Source organism: Ammospiza caudacuta, chromosome 8, assembly GCF_027887145.1.
Source record: "Ammospiza caudacuta isolate bAmmCau1 chromosome 8, bAmmCau1.pri, whole genome shotgun sequence".
Taxonomy (NCBI): domain Eukaryota; kingdom Metazoa; phylum Chordata; class Aves; order Passeriformes; family Passerellidae; genus Ammospiza; species Ammospiza caudacuta.
In genome coordinates this window covers 23,074,111-23,097,715 of record NC_080600.1, presented here as the reverse complement: position 1 = coordinate 23,097,715, position 23,605 = coordinate 23,074,111, and the positions used below count along the sequence as shown (strand labels likewise).

The following is a 23,605-nucleotide window of genomic DNA, read 5'->3' as shown; positions in this document are numbered from 1 at the left end:
GCCGGGCGGCCCGGGGGCTGCGCAGGAATGCACCCGCGCGGGGCGCTGGGCAGGAGTCAGCTTTGTTTTCGATTTATAATAAAACACATCAAAGGACACCATGCAGGTCCAGTTTCTGCCAGGCCGGGGTTACAATTCTCAGCTCAGTGATCAAGGACCTTTTTGCATTGCCTTTGCCCCTTCGGGTCAGAAAACGTCCATCACTTACAGACTCCCCAGAAACGAGGAAGGGAGCAGCTCTGGGCCGCAGAGCCGGTTCGTTTAACCAAGAAAATAGAAAGCGTGTCACCTTTTAAAAAATAAATGACACCATTCATTCGTAAATGCTGGAGATAATTATATGGTCTGGGGAACATCTACACAAAAAAATACCCAAAAAACAAAACCTAAAGAACAAACGGTGCGAGAACCCGAAAAATAAATCTGATTTCAGTCTTTGAATTCGTAGTTCACCTCTTTAGTGAGAGGACGCCAACCCGAGAGCGGGAGAGCACCGGGAACAAGACGGGCGCCCTGTCGGGCCCCGGCGGGAAGGGTGGCACGGGGGAAGCCGGGCTCCCCGCCGCCTTGGCCCCGCTCGCCCCGGGCTTGCTCGTCAGCTGAGCCTAGCTCCCATTGACAATCCTGGTCCAGCTATTGTTGCCCATTTCCACACCTCGCGGACAGCAACTTCAACCCTGCTCCGAGAGCCCGTTAAAACACGACAAACAACCAGCCAGCGACGGCAACCACCACAGACGGGGGACGGTAAAATGTCAGGAAAAATTATCTACTAAATGACATTCGATCGCTAGGTCCCCCGTTCGCAGGAAGCGTGTCCCTTGCCCCCCGCGGCGAGTTACAGACCCAACGGTTCGTTTTACACTTAAAAGGTAACATTAATGTTTTTGTTCTAATGAGATAATATATAAACACCCGATCTCGTGCCTGGACAGCCTCTTAATTGCGTCTTTTAATTCAAATGGAAACTTTATCTGCGGGAGCTGTAATTTATTTGCAGCCATTATCTGTTCGCCAGGATCCTCTCCCACCCTTCCAAAACGCAGATGAAGGGAAGCTAACAGACAGCCCGCCCCTTTGAGTAATTGCTGTGCTAAGTGTTTATTTTAAGTGAGAATAATTTAGCTACAAATTTCCTCAAGGAATAACATCCTTCACGCGCACACTACAAAAAGGAGAGCAGAACAGGACCGAGCGCGCACACCGGGACGCTCGCGGCGCTGCCCCGCGCGGGCCGCACGGCGGCTGCCGGGCGCCACCTAGAGGCGGCCCGGGGGCCGGGGGCGCGGCCGGGGCGCCGCGGGGGCGGCGGCGCTGCGCGGGCCGGGCAGCGGCGAGGAGCCGGCGGCAGGAGCGCGGGGGCAGCGGCGGCTGGGGAGGGCCCCGGGGAGCGGGCGGGCTAGCGTGAACTTCTATGGGAGACGGCGGGGCGGCCCGCAGCGACCGAGCGCACACCCAACCCGGGGCAGCCGGCCCGGCCTCGCCGCTCCCCGGGCCGCCAACCGGAGGGACGGCCGGGCCCTCGACGGTCACCGCTCCGCGATCTCCGCGCGGCCCCGCACCTGTAGCCGGGCGCGGCTCCCGGCGAGCACCCGCCGGCGGGCCCCGGGCGCGGCTGTGCCGCTGCCGCCGCCTCGGCGCCGCTGTTGTTCCACAAACGAGCGGCAGCGCTGCTCCCGAGATGGGCTAATTGGTACCTGGCTGGCAGGGCGCGGGGTCCCTGTCCGCTCCCCGGCACAAAGTAGGCTGCTAGAAAATTTGAAATTGCCTTTCAGCCTAAAGCTGCCTCACCTGAATGTCATAATTACAGTAATTATGTACATCCAAATTACATGCTAATTAAATTAGAATCAAATCGTTCTAAATCGAAATCAAATGAGGTAGCGAGAATTAATCAATGACAACATAAATAGAGAGCTTCCTTCAGGGATATTTATTGTACCGATCCGAGCAGGAGCCCCATCTGGGAGTAACCCGTCTATTTACTTTCGGAATAGCAATAATTTATTGCACGGGGTTAATTCTAAGCCATGGGTCCGGCGGGGCGGCGCACCCGAAAAGCGGCCCGGGACCCCTCGCCCAAAGCTCCCCGCCGCCAGGCCCGCGCTGAGAGCCGCCCGACGACCCCGGCGGGACCGGGACCCCAACCCGACGCAACCCCAAGCTCTCGGGACAAGCCGCAGAATAGAGCCCGGCAGAGCCGCTCGCCCGCTCCAGGAGAGCCGCCGGGCCCCGCTCCGACGCCGGCGAGTCCCTGCCACGGGCCCTGCCCTCCCCGCCAGGCTGAGGGAACCACCTCACGGCCCCCGCCGCCCAGCTCCGCAGAAGGTTAACGCTATTCCACGGCTCTTACAAAAATAAATAAATAAATAAAGCAATAGCGACATCGCTGGAGCTGCTCTTACCTCCATCCGCGGAGCGACAGCACCTCCTGCCGGGCCCCACCGGCTCTGCTGAGAGCCGCGCTCGGGCCCGGGCGGTGGCGCCCCGTGGCGCCCCATGGCCCCGCGGGCCGGGGCGGGGCCAGGCGCGCGCAGCCGCCCCGCGCCGCGGGCGGTGCCCGTGAGGGCAGCGGGCAAACAGCGCCTCGGGCCTGCCCCAGCTCGGCCCCGGCCCGGCCCCACTGCCCCGGCCGGGCCCCCTGTGGCGAGGGCGGCCCCACTCTCCCGCAGCCGGCCTCTGGGCCCCTTCCTTACAAAGGGTTGCTTCCTTACAAACTGGCCTAGGGAAGGTACCGGGAGTGAGACACTGCCTGCACAGCCACACCAACCTTCCCCTGGTAGTCTAAGACAGATACATCCAAAATACCATGACTTTTCTGCCAGTCTCTTCCTATGCGAAAAGGCAGGATACACTGTTTACCTACATGGAAAGGAGTAAAGTGTAGAGCCCACAAAACAGCAAACAGCTGTGGCTATCGAGCTGTCCACTCTTCTTCAGGTGAGAGTCAATTGCATTGTAGCTGGCAGGATTCCTGAGCCAAACACAAAACAACTGGAGAGACCCTTCTTTGAAACAGAGGCACCTTCCAGTTACTCCTCTTTCCTGCTGCACTTAACACAAAAATGTTCATACCAGAATATGCCTTTTCCCCTATCACATTACTCTGTCCTCTCTTACACAGAGCTTTTGTTTAGATTGCTAAACAGGCATTTTTGCAGTCTCCTCCTGTTCTTTCTAAATCAAGCTTCCACACATCAATATAGGGGGGCTGACTCTACTGCAGGGGCTCTTTAACTCCCAGCTACTTCAGCAAGAATGCCCAGAGCAACTTAATGCAGACACATTGAAAAGGTGACATCTCTTAATGGTTCACCCTTTCAAACTCTTCACATGCACTTAAACGATAAGCCAGGTCACTTTCACCATGTATTATTATACTCTGTGCAGTGCTGAAAATCTTCTGAGTGAAGTGGAAGTGGACTGGTAATAAAAGATAGTCCCATTTGTCCTGTGATTGAGGAGGGTAAGAAAGTTGCTGGAATACTGAGCACAGTGACTGTTTCACATGTCCACTAATGAATGTGCTTCCATCTGCCATCCTGAAAGAGGAGAGAAGCCTTTCCTTTGCAATAAAAACCTTGTGAAGTGTTGCCTTGTGCATTTGTATTGACTCAGAACTCTGAAGAAGATGGCAATTATTACTGGTTTTAAAGAATAAGCTATTTTATTATGGAAGTTCATCTTCATAACAACGTATGCAGAAAACGACTGACAGTCACTAAAAACACAAAAAGGTTCATGAAAACAAAAGGATGACTATTTACACTAACTTACTGCCACAAACAATGAAATACCTGAAGCAGTTGAGGCAGTAAATATTCCTTTCATGTCTTGAGAGATTATTGAACAATAACTTGACATTGTACTGACACATACCAACAGGGGTTCAAGATGTTTAGATAGCCCTGACCAAGCTGTACACTGCAGGAGGCCAGAAAATGTTGGCTATACACTTATGTGAACTATGTCTCTCTGTTGTTTTAACTCATAAAATTGATCTCTTACAGGGAACTTTAGGAAAAATGTTTCAGTATGAAAAAACCAAAACTCTCTACAAGACAATGCTTTGATATCTAAAGCAGTGATCTTATCCAGAACTATCTCAATTGCTTTCTCTGCTCCCCTCACAGTTGTATCTAAACAGAAATCATAGATGAAACCAAGAGTATCACATACTGCTTTTAAATATTTTAAAATCCTAAAATCGAGTTTGTGAATTACTGCATGTATACAAGAGGTATTTGCCAATAAGCATATTTAGACAGTAAAAAAATACCTTAACATTTATACCTAATTTACAAATATTCCAACACAATAGAATTGAGCCATACATAAAGCTGTTGGCTCTATGTAGGAAATGCTAGTTCCAGAGGTTGGAAAATGAACAGCAGTATGCAACTGAGCCCTTGTTGAAAGCTATTCATCAAAACCCAGAGAAGTTCTTGTTTGCACCTGTCCCCTATACTATTTTTTTTTCCTCTCTCTGCTTCTGCTTCTACTGCGTCTGCTCCTTTCTCTGTGTTCCACTTTACTGCACTTGTCCCCATGGCCTTCTCTACATTTTCCCCTCTCTCTGTGTACATCTGTGCTGGGGCTTCTGGTGTCCTTTTTCCTGTGCCGCTCTTCACCAGGGCTTTGACTTGGACTTCTTCTTATGTGCCTTTGCCTGGAACTGCTGTGATTTGAGCACGGGCTTCTCCTGCTCCCCTCATTCATGTTTTGGCTTCTACTATCCTTCTCCTTTCTTTCAGTGTCTCTCGTGTTCGTGCTATGGTGTCTGCTTGTGGACGTTCTTTCCCCCTCACAGGAGTTCCATTTGTTGTTCTCTGCAGAACTATCTCGCTTTAAAAGCTTGTACTTCTCCCTGTCTTTGTCCTTGTTACCGTGACTACTGGAGAGATCTTCATAAAGTTTTTCCTTCCTCGTTTTTGCCTTTCCTTCTGAATCGCTGCTGCTGCTAGCCTCTGAAAACTTGTCTTTTTTTCTTTTCTTAGAATCCATCTTCTTTTGTGCTGCTTTATCTCTGCTGTCAGTCTCGCTGTCACTGCTGCTTACTGAAGTTTCACTGGAGGATGAGGAAGAGGATCTCATCTTATGTTTCTTGTGTTTACTTTTGCTTTTTTTCTTTTGCTGCTTTTTCTTCTTTCTATCTTTCTTTTTCTTTTTCTTCTCTAGACGGTCCAACTTCCTTTTGTTTTCAAAATAAAAGAGTGGCACAATCAGACATGTTAAGATATACTAGATTACAAAGTCATTGTCTTTCAAAGTTCACTACTTCTGATGATCTATACAGTAAATACATTCATTTTTATAAAAACACATTAAATTCTTTTCCTTTTTCAGCAAGGTTTCATTTTAAAACTTCTAACCTGCATTACCCATAGTATGTAATCCACAGCTGCTCCCTCAAAACAGGAATAATATGATCTTTTAATTCTTTATTTTTCAAGAAGATAAGTAAGAGATGTCAATTTGGGCCTTGTAACTAGGAATAAAAACATTCAGTAGTGCTTTCTTCCTCCTTGTCAGGCTGCTCTGGAGACTTCAGAAAATCATTGCTGCTTTTGTTTGTGCATTTTAAAAAGGTATTTTGAACATTTAAAAAATGCCATTAGTATTCACTTTCTATTAAGGATGAAAACTGAGACTAAAACACACGTCTTTGAGTTCTTTAGGCAAATAATAGATATTTCCAGTAACCTCTTTTTTCACAACTAGAAACTTACATTTTCTGTCTGTGAATATACAATATTCCATCATCCTTATGCATACTATTTGACTACTTTAATGTAGTTTTTACTTTGCTTTTTGTATTTATGCTCAGAAAATCAGTGAGTGAATAGTGAAACTGCTTCCAGTGTATTAAAAATCCCTTCAGACTAATAAAGCCAAAAGGACCCAAATATTTACTAAACTTCAACTTCTAAAATATAAAGGATTATAAAAATTTCAATGGGTTGGGCCAGCAGAAGTTCAAACAAAAATAACATTTTAAATTACTCTACATACTCATTCCTTACTTAAAAGGAACATAAAACACATTGACTGTTTTCAGAGAATTATTACATATGTGAATACCACATGTACCTACCTACTACCTGCTTAGCCATTCACCTTTTCCCCATCCCCTTCCACTCCCCACATATGCGACATCTTTTATCCTAAAAGCTTGTTTCATCTGCATGCCTCTATGGGATCTACCTGCCAGCAGTTAGTATTTTTGATTTTAAAAATTTTGAGATTATTTCAGGATAATGTTGCAAATGAAGACAGAAAAAATCCATTAGTCACCTGGCACACAGCATCACTTGGATAAAAGCAAAGCACAGGAACCTAATTAACTCAGACCCACAAGGAGCAGTAAGCTGCAAGCCCTGACACAAGCACAGGGTGCAGCTGGGCCAACCTTGGCATTGGGGTACAGAGTCAGGTTCAGTTCAGCCACAGGGAGAAGATAAACTTTTACAAGTTGTAAACCAGTGAACAAAAGCACAGAATTTTTTATCATAAGAGAAGATACTGTAAACTACAGAGTGCAGAATAGTATTCTAAAACAGCTGCACAGCATCCTTAGTGAGCCAATTAGTATTTCAGTATCCCACTTAAACTGGAAATGAGCCCCAGGCAAAGGCATCAAAATTAGATTAAAATAAAACAAGTAGGTTAAAAATCATGCTACATAATGCCATTTGTGGTCAAGTGTATGTTAAACTAAGCTGATTTTCTTCTGCACTGATGGTGGTAAATGGCACTAAAAAGTTACAGTGGCAATCATGGATGTAGTCAGAACTACTGGTGATACATATCCCCTCTACTAAGTACCAGACCTACCTTAGAAGTTTCTGTTTTTGTTTGGTTGATAGTGATTTTAAAAATTCAACTTCTGGATCGTCATCCCCTTCACTTGTAACAAACTCCTAGAAAAATGTAGTAAGGCCTTAGCTTCTTATAGATAAAAATAATATATTCATTTAGATTTCTGTTTTAAAAGCGGTGCCCCTATGTACCTTATTTTTCCACAGATACAAATATATTTGTATTACTAAAGACACTGGTTAGAACAGAATACCCACTACCAAGTGAAAAACCCCGACATTCTCTCTCAGAGCTGAGTAGGTGTTATAATGTGGGGGTTATACAACAGGAGTTATTATGAACACATGAAAAAATCACTGCCAGGGAAAGAAACATCTCTCAAATAGTTAATAAAAAGGAGCTGATGTTGAAGCCCACGATTCCCCAGGATAAGTCACTCCATTGTTATCATGCTTGGATGAATAGGTAAGACACTAGTCCTGCTCAAACTCAGAGTAATTTAAGCAAATTACTTTTCTGTCTCGGTTTAGTCATTAGGAAAATGGGTAACACATCTACTTCACTGTTGTGTTATTAGTCTTCAAATGTGCACAAAGTCTTCTAGCAATGCAAAATATTGTAATCATATAATCTACATACAGTAACACAATCAGCAAAGCAAAACTGCTTTGAAGACCCTGAATTCCTCAAATTATGTGCATCTCGTACACCACAGTTCTCCACAGTGATGTTTTTAATTTTAGCCATACTCAGAAGACGAAAGAAGAAATAAAGATTAAAAAGCTCTTACAAAGAAACCCCCAGCACGCCTAACATAAAGCAAACATACTGATATCAATATTATTCATTTAACAGTGTCCATTGGCTCCATTTTGGGGGGTACATAGCTTTTTTAAAGGCACAGGTACATCTGTCTGTGGAGACACAATGGACTGCTGATTTACTGAAGATTTCAAGACCAGCTTGTGGTCATCCCCTCTTTACTAGTGGTTTGACTATCCTGCCATATGAACAAAGGTTACTTCAAGGAGTGTATATTAACCTTTCATTTTACACTTTTATTCAAGCACCTCAATTAGTAATATACTTTGAGCAGTCTAAGTAAAGGCAATTGAACCATTTTCACTCCAAGAAAAAATAACTGGAACAACAGTGAATCAAGTAAAAAAAAACCCCTTCAGATATAGCATTCCTGTAATTATTTGTGAATACTACCTCAAAGTTCATCCAAAGGGTAGCACTGTATTACAAGCACGCAGCAAAAGCCCTAACCACCCCATTATGAAAAATTCAATTTCTAGTTACCCAGAAGAGGGATTTAATTTATTATATGTGTTTTAAAAAGAAGTAATTTATGATTCACCATTCTGTACGAAACAAAGCTGGAAAAATAAGTTTTCTGACATTTTTCTACTGGTATAGCTCTTCAGCTTTCCTATGGATATGCATATTTGAAAACATTAAGTAACAATTCACAAGCAATCACATTTAGATTTACAGACATTTTCAGCTTACTGGTAAAAAGATATTACCTGTGATGGATCATTTGCGGTCAAGTTTCTCCCCAGTACATTTTGTTTCAGTGCAAACCCACTGTTTCTCATCTCCGCTATTAGCTCCGAGGGGTGCATTGATGGCCCTGTTCACAAAAATCACAGTTTGAATGTATCATTTATATCTCTCTACCTTTTTTGGACTCCACAGTAGGAATTCAGTTGAAGCTTTGTTAAGTAAAATCACAGCTAAATCAACTCAATAATCTTCTGCTGAGCAAATAATCAGATATGATTTTCTAAAACAGCAGTCTGAAGATTCAGAATGGAAAATAATTGCATTTTTCTTTAAGTACAAGGGGATTCTCTTATGTAACTTTGTCATGTTGAAAACAATATATTAGAAAAGTCTAGTAATATATTTTTATTATAGTAAAAAAGCAGAGGACATCTAAATAAAGCATATTAAATAAGTCTCAAGTACCTCCTCTCCTTTAAAACAATGAGATAATGCTCCTCTTATATGTCACTACTAACTCATTTTCCACAACGACACAAATCTTTTGAACTTCAATGTAAAAAGTAACATTAGAAGAATACATAAGGAATATAAAAACACATTAAAAGTATCCGTGTTCTTATTTATTCTAGGGATTGCCAAATATATGTAGCTCTAGACTATTATCTCCTCAGAGATTTCTGGTTTTATTAGCTTAAAAACATGTTATATTTTTCATTACAGTAGGTGTTGGCATTAGGCACATGATTTTTTCTTTGCAAGAATCTAACAAGGAGAAAAATACGTATTATGGATGTATTATGGATCATTCAGACTTGACTGCATAATTTACAAACCTTGTAACTCACTCTTATGCTTTAATTGAATCCCTGTGATCATCATAATGTTGTGTACTTGTCTGACTAGGTACTTTTCTTCACCCTAAATATTCTCTCTCTTGTGAGGTCACTTTCAGTAAATTTCCTTCCCAGTTCCTTCACTAACCTTACTGTCAATGAACTGTGTAAGGTAAATCTAAATTAAAAGGAATGTAAAACAGGGCATGGAGCACACATTCAGTATTACTTCAGTAAACTACTGTACATGATAAGATTAATTAGCCTTAAGAAATGCACTGATTCTGCTCTGTGGTTAAAGACTTTCTTAGTTGTAAGACTGATAAAACTCAGATTTTTAACACAGCCAAGTAAGGAAAAATAAAGTGAGATTTTTGCTATAGAAAATATATGGAAATTAATATAGCACTTTCTCAAAAGAAGTAACCTTTTTATTAGTTTTCCTGTACAATATATTACATTACAGAAACAAACAGGTCTACGTGTAAAGCAGGAAGAAATAAAACAAAACTCTGGAAATGGTTTAAGGAGCCCCTGCATTAGTGACATTCTTTTCACAGGTTCCTTATTTTTCCAGGGATAAGCATTTTCAAATGAGATACCTTTTGGTCTTCCCTGGAGTTTACATTTTTCTTAAGTAGGGGGTTATTTCCCATCCCCTCTGTACTCTACACAAAGTGCTTTTTATTTTTATGTGTTATAGTGTAATTGTAAGCTCACAGCTAATGAAGGTGTATAGGCCCCAGTGTCTACATTTTGGCACATTTCAATTTTCACACCTTGGTGTGCTTGTCGAAATCTACTCTGGCTGGAACAGAAACTAATATTAGACAGACAGAATTTGGCACCAGAAGAAGCCTTGATTTGAAAAGGCCATATAAAACAGCCATACAACTCAGTCAAAAACCCTGTATGAGGAAGCCAAGTGTAGACAAAGCATAGAGTCATGAAAGATTTCTCCACACCAAAGAAACCAAAACACTTGACAACTCAAACCTAGAATACCTCCATTATTCAAAGGCAGTTCCTCCCTATTATTCAAAGAGTAAGTACAGAAGTAACTTAACTAACTTCTTAGGTATTCCTCTTCAGTGTTTCAGCATTGTACACATTTTGGTGTGTATCCAGTACCTAATTGTTGTCATTAGTGTGATTAGATCAATAGAGAAATGCAACTCGTCCAAATCTACACAGCAGACTAGTCAAAGAACCAAGACATAAGCCCTAACTTTGTGGGTCCCTATGAGGACTATGGTCAAAATTGAGATCAGAGAGACATGAGGGCACATTGGCCTTCAAAACAACAATTCAAAATTATTTTCCAGAAACAAACCTTTTTGGCATTCTTTGTGTGTAGCACTGGCAAGAGGCAAGCAAAATAATTTCTTATTTTTTAAGAAAAAGCATCTAATGAATGCCCAACACTACTGATTTTTGTGCATCTGTTTCCTTGTATGTTAATGACATCAATGAGATATTCATAGCTCCACCTACAGTATTTTAACTGCAATCCAATATTACCATGATAAGGACAATAAGGACAGTTACCAAACTACTGTTATTCCTGTTTTGTGAATGTATACAAGCTGCATCAAATTCACCCACAAAAACTTGAGCCTAAAGTTTTTTATGAAATAAATTATTCCTGTTTTGGTCCCCCTACAATTGTGAGGGAAACAGTCATTTAGGTTCAGCCAAGCTTGTGAAGAGAGGCAAGAATCTCCAAGAAGCTTTATTAAGTATGCTATTTTTACTATAACTAAAGGTTTTAGAAAACACTAGGAAATGAGATTCAGAAAATAAACCAACCCATAAATGTAAGTAGAGTCAAAACACAATCCTATTTCACAACTCTTGTGTGTGGAGACCCCAGCCAGGCATGCCATGGGCAGCTGGCCAGAGTGGTTGACTATGGAAGACACTTCCTTGCAGTATGGCATCTTTGCAGTTTAAAAAACATTAACATTTCTGAGAGGATGAAACAGATTAAGCTGCTTCCATTTTTTTTTAAACAATGATGCCACTGAGCTTCTCAGAAGTTCTGCTGCCCAATGACAGCAAGACATCTGTAGAGACACAGTAGGGGGAAAACAATCTCTGATCTGGGAAGTGCAAAGAGACTGTTTTCTACTTGGTTACAAGTCCAGGCTGATAAGTTCCATTAAGACATATTTGACAATGACTGCACAGCTTAACTGCAAACCTCTATTACTGCCTACTTTCTGCAACAGAACAAGAATCAAGAAAATGTTAATTCTCATATAAACTCCTTTGCTTGGAATCAAAGGAATTACATGCTTGGCGACTTTGTTTTCCCATCCAAACCTCAACAGACTGCTTTTGATTTATATTTTAATGATGTTGATAAGCAGATCTGATTTTCTTTGAAATATCAGTGACAGGTTGAGGTCTCTCAGGACTCCTGAGCACAGCTATTTTATGTGACAGCACTGAGGTATGTAACATGCTTCCTTTTGAGATGCTTTTTCACAGAGTTCTAAAAGATGCCTAAATCCGTGAGTAAACAATCACATTCTCATTTCCACATTATAAAATGTAATAGGGGATTTCTCCTGGCTAATGTAAATGGGAGAGACAAAGCTTGTAAAAGAAACCCTAAAAACTGAACCTCACTTAACAGAGATTTGAAAAAAGCAACTTCTCCGAAGTGTCCTTGGCTTCCCTATTAAGCAGTTAAAGCTTAAACCTTGATGCCAGCAGGTTGCCTGGTAACCCAAAGTGGTAAATCTTTTCAGCCTGCCTTTGGCTTATGACCACAGTTGTGTCTTCACCCTCCATGACTGTCAGAGAAAGCAGTACTGGGTATACCTGGCAGCTCTATGCTCCTGCTGAGTCACTAACAGTAAAACAGATGGTAGGACTGAGCTGAGAGGCTCTCAGTTGGCTAAAATCTTTGGCTATGATGATAGCTTATTATTCTTGAACAGCACCCATCACTTGCAAAGACTCACTCCTACATCAGGCACAAAAATCCATTATGTGTTATGAAAATCAAACTCCTCATATAGGCAGTCCTTACAGACTTGTGAAAAGCCACTTCTGTGACCTCATGCAGGTGAAAACATCCTGAGATATTATACCATGAGCTGGCAGAACTTTAGATACAGGCATCCTATAAAAATAGCTGATTGCTACAACTTCTGACAACTAGTCCCTCAGCATTCTTTCATCAGCAAACTAAAAATAAGTTCAAAGTTACAATGTTTCATCATCTGTTTCTTATTCTTCCTGAAACAAGTCAAATACAGTACCTTGCTATTTTTGAATATGACTGTTAAGGTTATTTTCTGAAATTTGCATTTTGATAGGAAAAAGAAAGAAAAGGAAAAAAAAATCTTTAAAACTTTCCCAGATGCTACTCACCTAAAACTAAACCATTTACCTGCTTTAGAACTAATTCATAGTCTTGGAAAAACTTGTCATATAGCATGATTAACTGCTTGTGAATGTGACATTTATTTTTATGCATTAAGACAACTGTCAATACATCCATATACTTTCTTGTGCTGTCCACCAAGTTTTCTATGGCTTTTGTTAATACGGAAATTGAGCAAAAATGGAAAAAAATTACAGACTGAGCTTAATCACACTCCATAGTCTGTGAACTTTTACTGAGGTTGTGATAGAGATGAGAGTAGGCACTTATTTTATCTACAGGACAAAGAACTATAATCAAAATTATGTGATCATGACACACAGTAAGTTCATGCTGCCTCCACTAATTCAGAATCAATCATCTTTTGCTGATAATTTTTTCATCTATTTCAGAGATGAGTGCATTCAGACCATATTTACACTTCAAAGCAATTGCTGCAGTTGGCATTGAGAGAAATCAATGACTAAAACCCCTGGCTTTTAATTAGCTCTTCTTCAGAGGGCCTGCAGTTTAACTGTATTTAACACTTTAGCACAGAATTTCGGTGTAATTTGCCATGCTTTTGTGATATGGTATTTCAGAGAAACCTGAGTTTCCTTTTTATTTTTTTGGAGTAGTAAAAGCCATTTAACATTATCAAACTGCTACTGGAATCTATATTTATCGCTTAAATACTAAGCACAAGATTTCTAATAGAATCTGTATTTTATGCATTCACAACAAATACCAAGGCTTTTGAAACATAAATGGAGGATTATTCTAAAATGTGACAGTTCTTAAACTATGTGAAGATTTAGTTAAGGTTCCTACTGTTCACAATCAAAGGTCTCAGCTGCAGATCATAAAGGAAGGTTTCACACACTGTACACATTTCTACAGATGACCATTTATACAAATGTTCACAGTTAATATATTCAAATACCTTTTCTTGGTTATGACAAATTCAAAAGGACATTTAAAAAAAATTCCTGCATTCCCAATACAATGCAGACTTTTCTCTGTTGGGAAAAAAGGAACTGTATTTGTCACTGGGAAACTGCAGTGAGATGCAGACATAATGCAACATAAACACAGATTTCATTTTTTGCTGTCTCCACCTGATAATTTCAATGATTACTCGGGAAAGGTATTTCACCTAAAGGCTTAAGATCAGTGGAGCACACTAAGTCACAGACAGATGGGAACAATGCCCACAGTCAGTTTAGGGGCACTCAGGACATGAAAAGAGAGGGTGCAAACCCCAGAGCTGGGTAAGAGCCTTTAGAAGGCTGCACCTGCACAGCTATACCTACAGTGGCTTTCTCCTGTTAGACCATAAGACACTAGATACACATACACATTGCTCCATTAGAATTTTACCTGAATTTGCCTGAATTTTCCAGAAGGCAAGCACTTTACAGTAATTTTTCCTTAGTAATTCCACAGCATGGCTCACATATGGAGCCAGTCAGCTGTAAAAAATGCAAAGTAGTCCACAGCAGAGGAGGATGCCCAGCACTCTCCAGGCCTAGCTTTCATAGGCCAAGAGTGCAAGAACATCTTTTAACCTTACCATCCCACTTCTAACTATGCTGTTCATAGAACTAGAGACACTAGCCTCACTTCCTAAGATAGTATACACTTCTTCATAAAAAAGGAACAGATACTGGGTTCTTTGTTCTAAAAACCATATAATAGAAGTTGTAAGCATTCAAGCTTTCACAGCTTTTCAGTAATCCCTCCCCCATCTGCCCAAACCATCATTGAACAGGATAGATTGTTTGCAGGAAAGAAGGGAAAGGGAAAAAAATCAGTTTGGCTTAACTTCACCTGATCAAGAAAGTCACAGGCAATTTTGAAGTGAAATAACAGTATTATTTCAAAACACTTTGCACAGGACACCTAATGATCTCTGTTCCAATCAAGTTAATGGCTTTTCAGGATTCACAAAAAAACCTCACAAGCCCCAACAGATGATCCTAGTTAATGAGAAAAAAGGACTGTAAAAACAGGCAAACTTTTAGATGCTAGTGAGCTGGGTTTTTTGCTGGTATGCATTCTGTATTTTCTACATTCATATAAACACAGTGGCATGTAAAGTCAGAAGCACAACTGGTATTTTCATCTGGAATGAACTCTGAAAGTTAGGATTTTATCAGTAAAACACTCTGTAAATCAGTTTAGCCCAAAGAAGCATTCTGATTGCCTAATTTACCTTTGTAAAGGAGAAGCAAATCTTCTAAGTTGGTCTCTGCAAGCCTCACAGCTGGAACATTGGAACACTACTTTGCAGTTTTCAGTGATCAAAGTTACTTTATATCTAAAACTAAGAATTTCATAATAGAAATAATGCAACACCAGGGGGTGCAGTTATCATGCAATAATTACACTCCTGGGAGATTACAGACAAGGCTGTACCCCAGGGGTGTGATTATCCCATGATAACCACATCCACTGAAATTGCCTTATTGAAAAAATAATCTCCAGTCACTGGTGAGATATTATTCAATAGGTGCTTTTTAATGGTAAGATTATTATTTTTTTGTATGAATTACCAGCTAGATTAGTAAAATGGTCCCAGAAGCAAAAAAAAACAAGCCACCATGCCCAAGTTAAGGTACTGATTGTACCTATTTTTGTTTGCTGAAGCACTGCAATGTATGTCAGACCTTGAAAGACAGCAGAAGAGAGTTCTGTGGCACAGATACCCTCTGCCCTGCAGCGCTTTCACTGGAGGAAAATGAAGGCTGTGACTGGTCTTTGCACACAAAATATTCAACACCAAATCCAACACAGCAATTGCCAACCAGTTTTGTGTCAAGAGGAACATTACAATGTAGTCTTCACATCACATTAAAAGACAGCTATTCTTCTGCTGAAATTACAGAATCACAGCTTACAGGATTCATGGGAAAGAAAAAGCCTATATTGGACATGATGTGGAGGGGAAAAAAACCTCAGTTAATAATTCTTCTTTTTCCCTATGGAGGAACAGAGCAGGAACTTTAGCTAAGTCATCTAAATCAGACATGAGTTTCACTTTCATCTATTTGCAGTCAAATGTTTCCTCTGATGCTGAATAGAATACTGAGTCCAAACAAGACATTTTGTTTAACTCTTTCTGAAGCAGGAATAAATTAGGACAAAACAAAAACTGAACTTGTATCAAGGCCTGCTACAAATCTTTGACAGGGAAGCCAGACCATTTGTTAAAAACCTACTTCTGCAGAAATCAGTGATGCCAGTGTCCTTAGCACACCAGATTCAGAACCATGAAGCCCAATGCTCCCACAGCCTGACTGGGAACATATTCACCACCAGCAGCACATGGACCAGAGCCTTCCAGCACTGTGCTGATGCATGGTGTGCTCCAGCAAGGCAGAGTATTTGCAAAGTTGGAAGAATTCTAACCTAAATTTAGCTAGGGTAACTACCACGCACTGCCAAAAAAAAATTATTCCACTCAATTTGCATGAAAAGGATGTAAGATTGACTTCTATTAGGATGAAATGATTATAAATCAGAAGAAATAAAGCACTACCAAGTAAGTTAACTTCAAAGCAATAGAGCTCTTTCCAAAGAGTATTAAAAAAATCCAAAGATTTGCTCTTTAAAAAAATGTTTAGTTATTTAGAACTTAAATTTGGTCCTTCTAATACAATTAATTTAATAAACTAATTGGAATTCTTGTACATTGACTACTGTACTAAAATTTTCCTCATTATATCTGTATTTCTTAGCTGTGCCCTTTCATTTATGAGGCGATATTTATATTTCAATTTCCTGAAACACCAGCTAGAAAGAAGTTTACCACTGCTTTCTAAATGTGGCAATACGTCCTAACCTTTGGAAGTACTATATGCTCTAATAATTTAGCCAAATGTTTTTCAAATTTTTGAGAGTTTATTGCAAATGTATTTTCACATACTGAATTATTAAAAAGTCCAGTCAAATAAATTTAGCACACATCCCACACCTGCTGTATACTACCAGTAATCCCTGCCTATCCTTGAAATCCCTATTCACTGCTCTGTTCAGAGACGTGTTTTAACCTCTACATTTTAGAAATGAACAAACAGCTTCACAAAAATTGAACAAACTCTACCTTACCTTAGAAGCCGAGTAGTTTTGCACTTTTTTTTTCCTGTTGCTGACAACCAAAAAAAATGAAAACTGTGGACTATTTCCATGGTTTTTATCAGCATTCTAAGCATGAGGAGACACTTGTGACATGTGGAGGAGTGGATGCTTGGGAAGCAATTAATGTGCAAGTTGACTTGTTTCAAACGCAAAGGACTTTTTAAAATCATCAGTTCATAAAACACAGAACAGTGTCATAAAAGGATGATCTCATTAAAAGTCTCTGTCCCTTCCAAAGTAGTTTTTTCTGGAGTTCTAGCCAGTCTAAAGAACAGTATGGCAATGGACATTTTTGCAGTACTACAAAGCAATAAAAATTAATCAGGAATTTAGTCTAGAAAGCAGCTTAGGAGTGCATGCAATTACTGATAAAGAGAAGCAGCAAGAAAGAGAGCTTGAGGAGGTGTATTGCACAGAGCAACAGAAGAAGGTTCTTGGAGGTGGAAAGAGAGGCAGCAGAGCCAACTGTGGATCTGCAGCACTGTAACAACTGGGCTGAACTTTCAGCAATGCAAAGAAATTGCTCCCATCCCAGCCAACACAGCACTACTGTCAGGGTTTCAACAACAACAAAAAACCTCATACTTTTTAAAAAAATACATGGCATACACTTTAGCATACCATATAGATGAATTATGAGTCTTAAGAGAAGCAGTGAATTCAAGAATTTGTGTTGTCATTTAACTGCAGTGCTTCATTTACACGTATTTCCAGAAGTCATCTAAGGAGTGTAACTTAACTTGTTATTAAATCAGAAGAAGTTTTAGGAAAGTTGATGAAAGGTTTGTATTCCGGAGGCTAGAAAAAGCAGACAACCTTTTATTTGATATTGTAATTAATATTACCACTTTCTCTAAGCCTTGCATTTGCTATTAAATCAAGAACTTTAAGCTTTACCTACAGTGTTCTTACATAGTTTCCCTGAAAGAAAGAGAAAGTAGCAGTATCATTACAGCTGACTATTCAAATTCAAGAGCAGCTTCTTACAAATTATATATACAAATCCTGATCTGTCGCCCACCCCTACTCCCTAAAAATCCTTTCTCAGCCTACAAGAGTCTAAGCTCAGCATAGCACACTGTCTTTCCAAGTTCCAGAGTTGAAAATGAGAGGGCACTGGCACAGTCTGAGAACATCTAAGTACTTTAACACCATTTTCCTTCATGCAAAATTCATTATACATGCTAAATGCTCTCTTTAGGCTCAGAACGATGGTTTGAAAAGCCATCTGGGGGACATCTCTTCAAGTGGGATACACCCACAGCAGTCAAACGTTGCCTACACCTATATAGATAGTTCAGCAAGGTTTGAAACAAGCAGTTATTCTTCTACTGGCACTGCAGTGTGTCCGTATTACACTGGAACAAATAATAAGGAATGCATATTCACGTTTGTGCAAGCACGAACAAATAATTTCTGCTTTTGCAACCAAACACCCCTAAAATTGACCCACATCATTTGAACTGAGGTGTGGATAGTCAGTTCTGTAGCACAAAAGCATCTCTGACATGCAAGAGCTGCACAATATAATTCTACCACCAACAAATGCTCTAAGCACAGTTTTTTTCTAAGATAAGAATCATGCAAGAAAGTGATTTAACTTTATAACCAACTGAACAGAAAGGCTGAGCAAGTCAACTACAGGCTGAGTAATACAATGGCATAATCATCAGACAATGCCTAAAAAGACAGGAGAGTAAGGGGCACCATTTCCTTTAACTCAACTCTTCTAGGCCTCATCCTAAAGAGACTATGTATCTGTGTGACTCAAATCTGAAAAACAAGCTTGTTGGTAGCCTAAATATGTAACAAAACTAAGAGCTGCTACATAAAATGGATAATCTGAATGAAGACAGAAGAAAAGCAGAAACCATGGAGTGTGTGCAAATCAATGTAATGGTGTCCCTAGAAAACCCAAGACACAACAGGTGACTAGAGCACAGCACAGCAAGGATGAAAAGTTACCCATGCTACCTGATGTTTCCTTAAAATGCCCCAATTTTAAGAAACTTAAAAGCATTACAAATTGGGTTAACTCACAGAAAAAAATGTACTGTAGGCAAAAAAAAAAAAAAAATCAATTTGAATGCTAATACCCACTTCTTCAAACATAATCTAGCACTAACTGCTGTGTGACTTCAAGTAACAGGAGAGATAATAGAAGAAAGAAAATTGTAAGTCGATAAGCAAAAAAGTCAGATGAAGGGAAACCAGACATTTGGAAATCTAGGTTTCAATTGCTTATCCACTTCTACAATTGCATATTAAAAAAAAGCCCACAAATGTCTCTCTTTTACCAAGAGATTAACAAAGATATAATGATATATTCCATCTTATCTAAGCAGTTTGCTTAAATCTGAACTGGACAGACTGTGACAATCCATTCATTTTTTTGGTGACACAAATTCTGTCATTCTGATCTAAAGTCTCATGGCAGCTTCTCAGTTTTAGGCATGGATAGGATCAAAGCAATACAGAATCTTTTTTAAATGAGTTACTAATTAGAAGATTAGGTCCCTGCAATATGAAATAACTAACTCAAACTTGTGGAGCCTACATTTGGAAATCACTGTTTTCCAGATTTCATCAACTCTCTGAAATATGATAAACTTAAACCTTCTAAAATTAAACATGATAAGCTCCCCCCATACATGTCCAACCAGAACTTTAAAAGCCATTCACTGCCTACCTGAACCATCACTGGAGACTGAACTTGCATTGATTCCAGAGAGGCCAAATAAGGGACACTCTCGATCAGTGTTTATGTGGCCCCACTTGTGGCATTTAATGCATCTCACATTCCGCACCTAAGGGCAACAAAGCCAATTGGCACCATTTAGTCACCAACGCAGCTGAACCTTTACAGAAGTCTCTGTGTCATTAGGCATAAGAGAAGCCTTCAAACCCACTGAAAAAGAGGTGATAAATTTAAGAGAGCCCATGTGAAAGTTCTGTATAACAACATTTGAAATACACCCCAGACACCCACAGAACAAAATGTGTGTAACTTGCCTGGATGCCAAAGGGCTGATCTCTGATATTCATATCATCCTTAGCATATCTGTACACAAACACAAGAGAAAACAAATACTCCATTCACCACTATTTTTGAAAATACATCATATATACAAAGTCACCTTTTGTTGATAAGTGTGCACCCATTTCAGAGATATAATTCCTGTAAATGTTGTTTTTAATGTGTTTTCAAATATGGATGTAAAAATCAAATGAAAATAAAGCTAAGCAAGGAAATAGTTCCAGGTTAACAGATTTTCCTAATTAAGTGTCAGGACATGAAAAGATCACACAAGTGATCTGCTCAAAAATGAAACAGGGAGGAAAAGGGACAAAATAAAAGTATATGAAAAAATCCAGATATCTTACTTTTCTCGAGGAGCAACTTTTTGCCATTCAAATTTGTATTCAGTCTCTCCTTCTTGCTATAAAACAGAGAACATGGTAAGTTTGAAGTTTTTCAGAATACATTTTAAGCAAGCAAGAAGAAAACATAAAGAAATAATGTAATGAAATACCTCTTTTGTTTCCTCTTTGAATTTTCAGGAAGCATGCAAAGAAAATAAATGATGCATTAATTATATATGTAAAATCCACATGGTGTTCCCCCCGCTAAGCTAAAAAAACCCCATTTTATGGTTTATACTAATCAATAGTGCAATAACTCAGGAAGTAGCTTTATATAAATACAGTGCACTTACAAATAACCAGCCTCTAGTAGATAGCTTTAAATCCTGTAAATCCAAAAATCACCACCTAAAACGATGCTGATTTGTTACACAAATAAAAACTTCACTTTTTGCAAGAGTAGCAACAATATTTACTTTTAAGATATAAAAAAAAAAGTTTAGCAATAATTGCTACTTTGAAATTGCATTTCCTCTAAACTTAAGGGATTACTATTACAGCTTCTAAAGTTAAATAATTGCAAAACTCAGTCTACAAAGAATGAGTCCATCCAAGCATTTCCAAATGATTTCATGCAAATGGGAAAGATGCATTTTAAAGGGAACATGTTTTCTCTCAGAGGAAATACATTTTCTTAGTTCTTCACTTACATTCAGATCTTGCTAAAATTGATTGATATGAGTGTCCACCAGGTATTCAGAAACTTCCATTTATGACACTACTGAAGAATCATAGACTCACCAAACACGGGTCAGGTAGCACTTTTGACTACTGAATTTCAGCATTTATTATTTTTGTAACTTCTGATAATTAATTCCTTGCTCTGGTATTTCCTATGTTTGACTAGCACCAAGCTGAATTGTGGGCATTACTTTTAAACAAAAGCAACCTGCTATTTCTGTAAAGGAGAGCAGGCCAAAATACAGGTTTGTGTTGTCTGAGTCATTGCCCTGGTAAGGTCCAGTCCTCCTCATCCGATGGCTTTATAATTGGCTAAAGAATCCTTGGTTGAGGACATAATTTATGCTGTTTCCTGGAAAGAGATTTATCTGGTCTTCCCTTCACATTGAACTGTTGCTTAAAAAAACCCCAACCCCAACCATTCCTTTTGAAGAAATTAAAGTTTGTGAGATCAAAAGTATTACATACTGTATATATATATATACATATTTATATATCTATATATATATATATCTATACACATTCTCACAGAAATAATTAAAAATTCACACCTCCTATCATTATCTCACTACGAACATGTTATTTTAAAATTGAATACATCACGTCTGTTTCTCCAGAAGGTTTTTAGCTTTGCAGTACTATATTGCCCACAATCAGGAAACTGCAATACCTTTCTTTGCTCCAGGTGGGGCCTCATACATGAAATTAAGACCATTCTTCACACGCTCATCACCCATAAGCAACCTAAATAAAAAGGGCAGTTTGGGGTGTTACACACAAAACAGTCACATTGGTAACACTCATAATATCAAAAAAACCAGAAAAACCCAACCAAACAAAAAAACCCACAACCAGTATGAAATTGTTGTGATAACTAGCATTTTTTCACTTGTTAATGTGTGTTACAAAATGTGAGTATGAAAAAACCTGAGAAATGAGTCAATGACTTTGCATGATCCACTGTGTACAAAAATCACACATTTCAATCTCAACTGAATAGTAGTATGTCCAGATTTCTGTGTGATACAAATGTATTATTATACAAGATTATTGACTGTTCTGTGAAATGTAGCATATTTTGAAATTAATCAGAAGGCAGGCACAAACCACTAAAGAAGTTCTTGTGACTTCTGCTAATCAAACATCACTTAATGAATCATTGCCCTCTCCTACTACTACAGTCAATGGAGACAGTACTTCAAACTGCTCACAGCAGCATCACCTTCACTACTGTGAAAACAAGACAGGAGGAAGAAGGGAGCAATCTTAAACCAATTCTCACCTATTATCGTAGGATTCCTGTTCTTTCAAATATTGTTGCATTAATTCTTCTTGTTTCTTCTTATCATATGAGATTTTCTGTTCTGCCATCCATACCTAGTTAAAATAATTAAGCTTCCACTTAAATACAAAAACTATTACAAAATATATTAGTGTATAAATAACTAGTTTACCCAATTGAAAATGTTTACAGGGGATGATCACCACCTAATTGCATAAAATACATAATTTTCATCCAGTATTTTAACAAATTAACTTCCCACAGCACTAATTTTGAGAAACTTCAAGTTCCAACAACACTGACACACTGAAAAGACAGGAGAAAATGTGGTAGCTCAAAGGGAAAAGCAGGCTCAGAAGACACCGTGTGGGTGCCACTGTTTTCCCGGCATCGACCCTTGCTCGGCGAAGTTTCTGCAGACCGCAAGCCCCAGGGCCCCTCGGGGGCTCCTGCCCTGGGCCACGGTTCGGAGAGGGCACCTGCACCCAGCTCAGGCAGGTGTGGAATACTGGGAAAGCACGGGCACATCGCGACAGGTAGGGTTTTCCTGGATGGGGTACAGCGCCTATTTGCTCTGAGAATCAGGCGCTGAATAGCCCGAGCCAGGAAAATGCGACAGTCATACACACTTGAGAACAAGAAAACCCGAAGCTTCAAATATTTGTTAACTATTTCGCTGTCTCCTCCATCCTCTTTGCCCCAGCCCCGGTGCCACCCCAGGGAGGTGAGGAGCCCCGCTCGGTGCCACCCCAGGGAGGTGAGAAGCACTGCTCGGTGCCACCCCAGGGAGGTGAGAAGCACTGCTCGGTGCCACCCCAGGGAGGTGAGGAGCCCCGCTCGGTGCCACCCCAGGGAGGTGAGGAGCCCCGCTCGGTGCCACCCCAGGGAGGTGAGGAGCCCCGCTCGGTGCCACCCCAGGGAGGTGAGGAGCCCCGCTCGGTGCCACCCCAGGGAGGTGAGAAGCACTGCTCGGTGCCACCCCAGGGAGGTGAGAAGCACTGCTCGGTGCCACCCCAGGGAGGTGAGGAGCCCCGCTCGGTGCCACCCCAGGGAGGTGAGGAGCCCCGCTCGGTGCCACCCCAGGGAGGTGAGGAGCCCCGCTCGGTGCCACCCCAGGGAGGTGAGGAGCACTGCTCGGTGCCACCCCAGGGAGGTGAGGAGCACTGCTCGGTGCCACCCCAGGGAGGTGAAGAGCACTGCTCGGTGCCACCCCAGCGAGGTGAAGAGCACTGCTCGGTGCCACCCCAGCAAGGTGAAGAGCACTGCTCGGGCCGCTGCGGTACCGGCAACCCGTCCCCGCCGGGGCACCCCCGGCCCCCCTCACCTTCTTGATGTTGGATTTAGAGGCGGGGTGAAAATCCTTCTTGCACATGAAGTTGGCGAACGACTTCCCCATGGCGGCGGCAGGGGAGCGGGAGCCGCCGGCCCCCGCACGGACAGGGACAGGGACAGAGACAGGTACAGCGGCGCTCCGGGGCGGCCTCGGCCGGGCCTTCCGGGTCGGCGGGCGGGCCTTCCGCGGGCACCGCCCCGCGC

The 23,605-nt window shown here is 40.9% G+C and overlaps 1 protein-coding gene across 1 annotated transcript; it reads right to left on the bottom strand.

The window, feature by feature from the left end:
- Positions 1-3,472: 3,472 nt before the first annotated feature.
- CIR1 (corepressor interacting with RBPJ, CIR1) lies at positions 3,473-23,562 on the bottom strand. The gene is made up of 10 exons (XM_058809460.1): positions 23,394-23,562; positions 22,070-22,164; positions 21,458-21,531; positions 20,217-20,230; positions 20,068-20,123; positions 19,696-19,744; positions 19,373-19,490; positions 8,352-8,458; positions 6,835-6,920; positions 3,473-5,191 (listed from the first exon to the last, which is right to left on the bottom strand). Exons 1-10 carry the CDS (start codon positions 23,463-23,465, stop codon positions 4,468-4,470), a joined length of 1,395 nt encoding a protein of 464 aa, XP_058665443.1. The 5' UTR covers positions 23,466-23,562; the 3' UTR covers positions 3,473-4,467.
- Between the last annotated feature and the right edge of the window lie 43 nt (positions 23,563-23,605).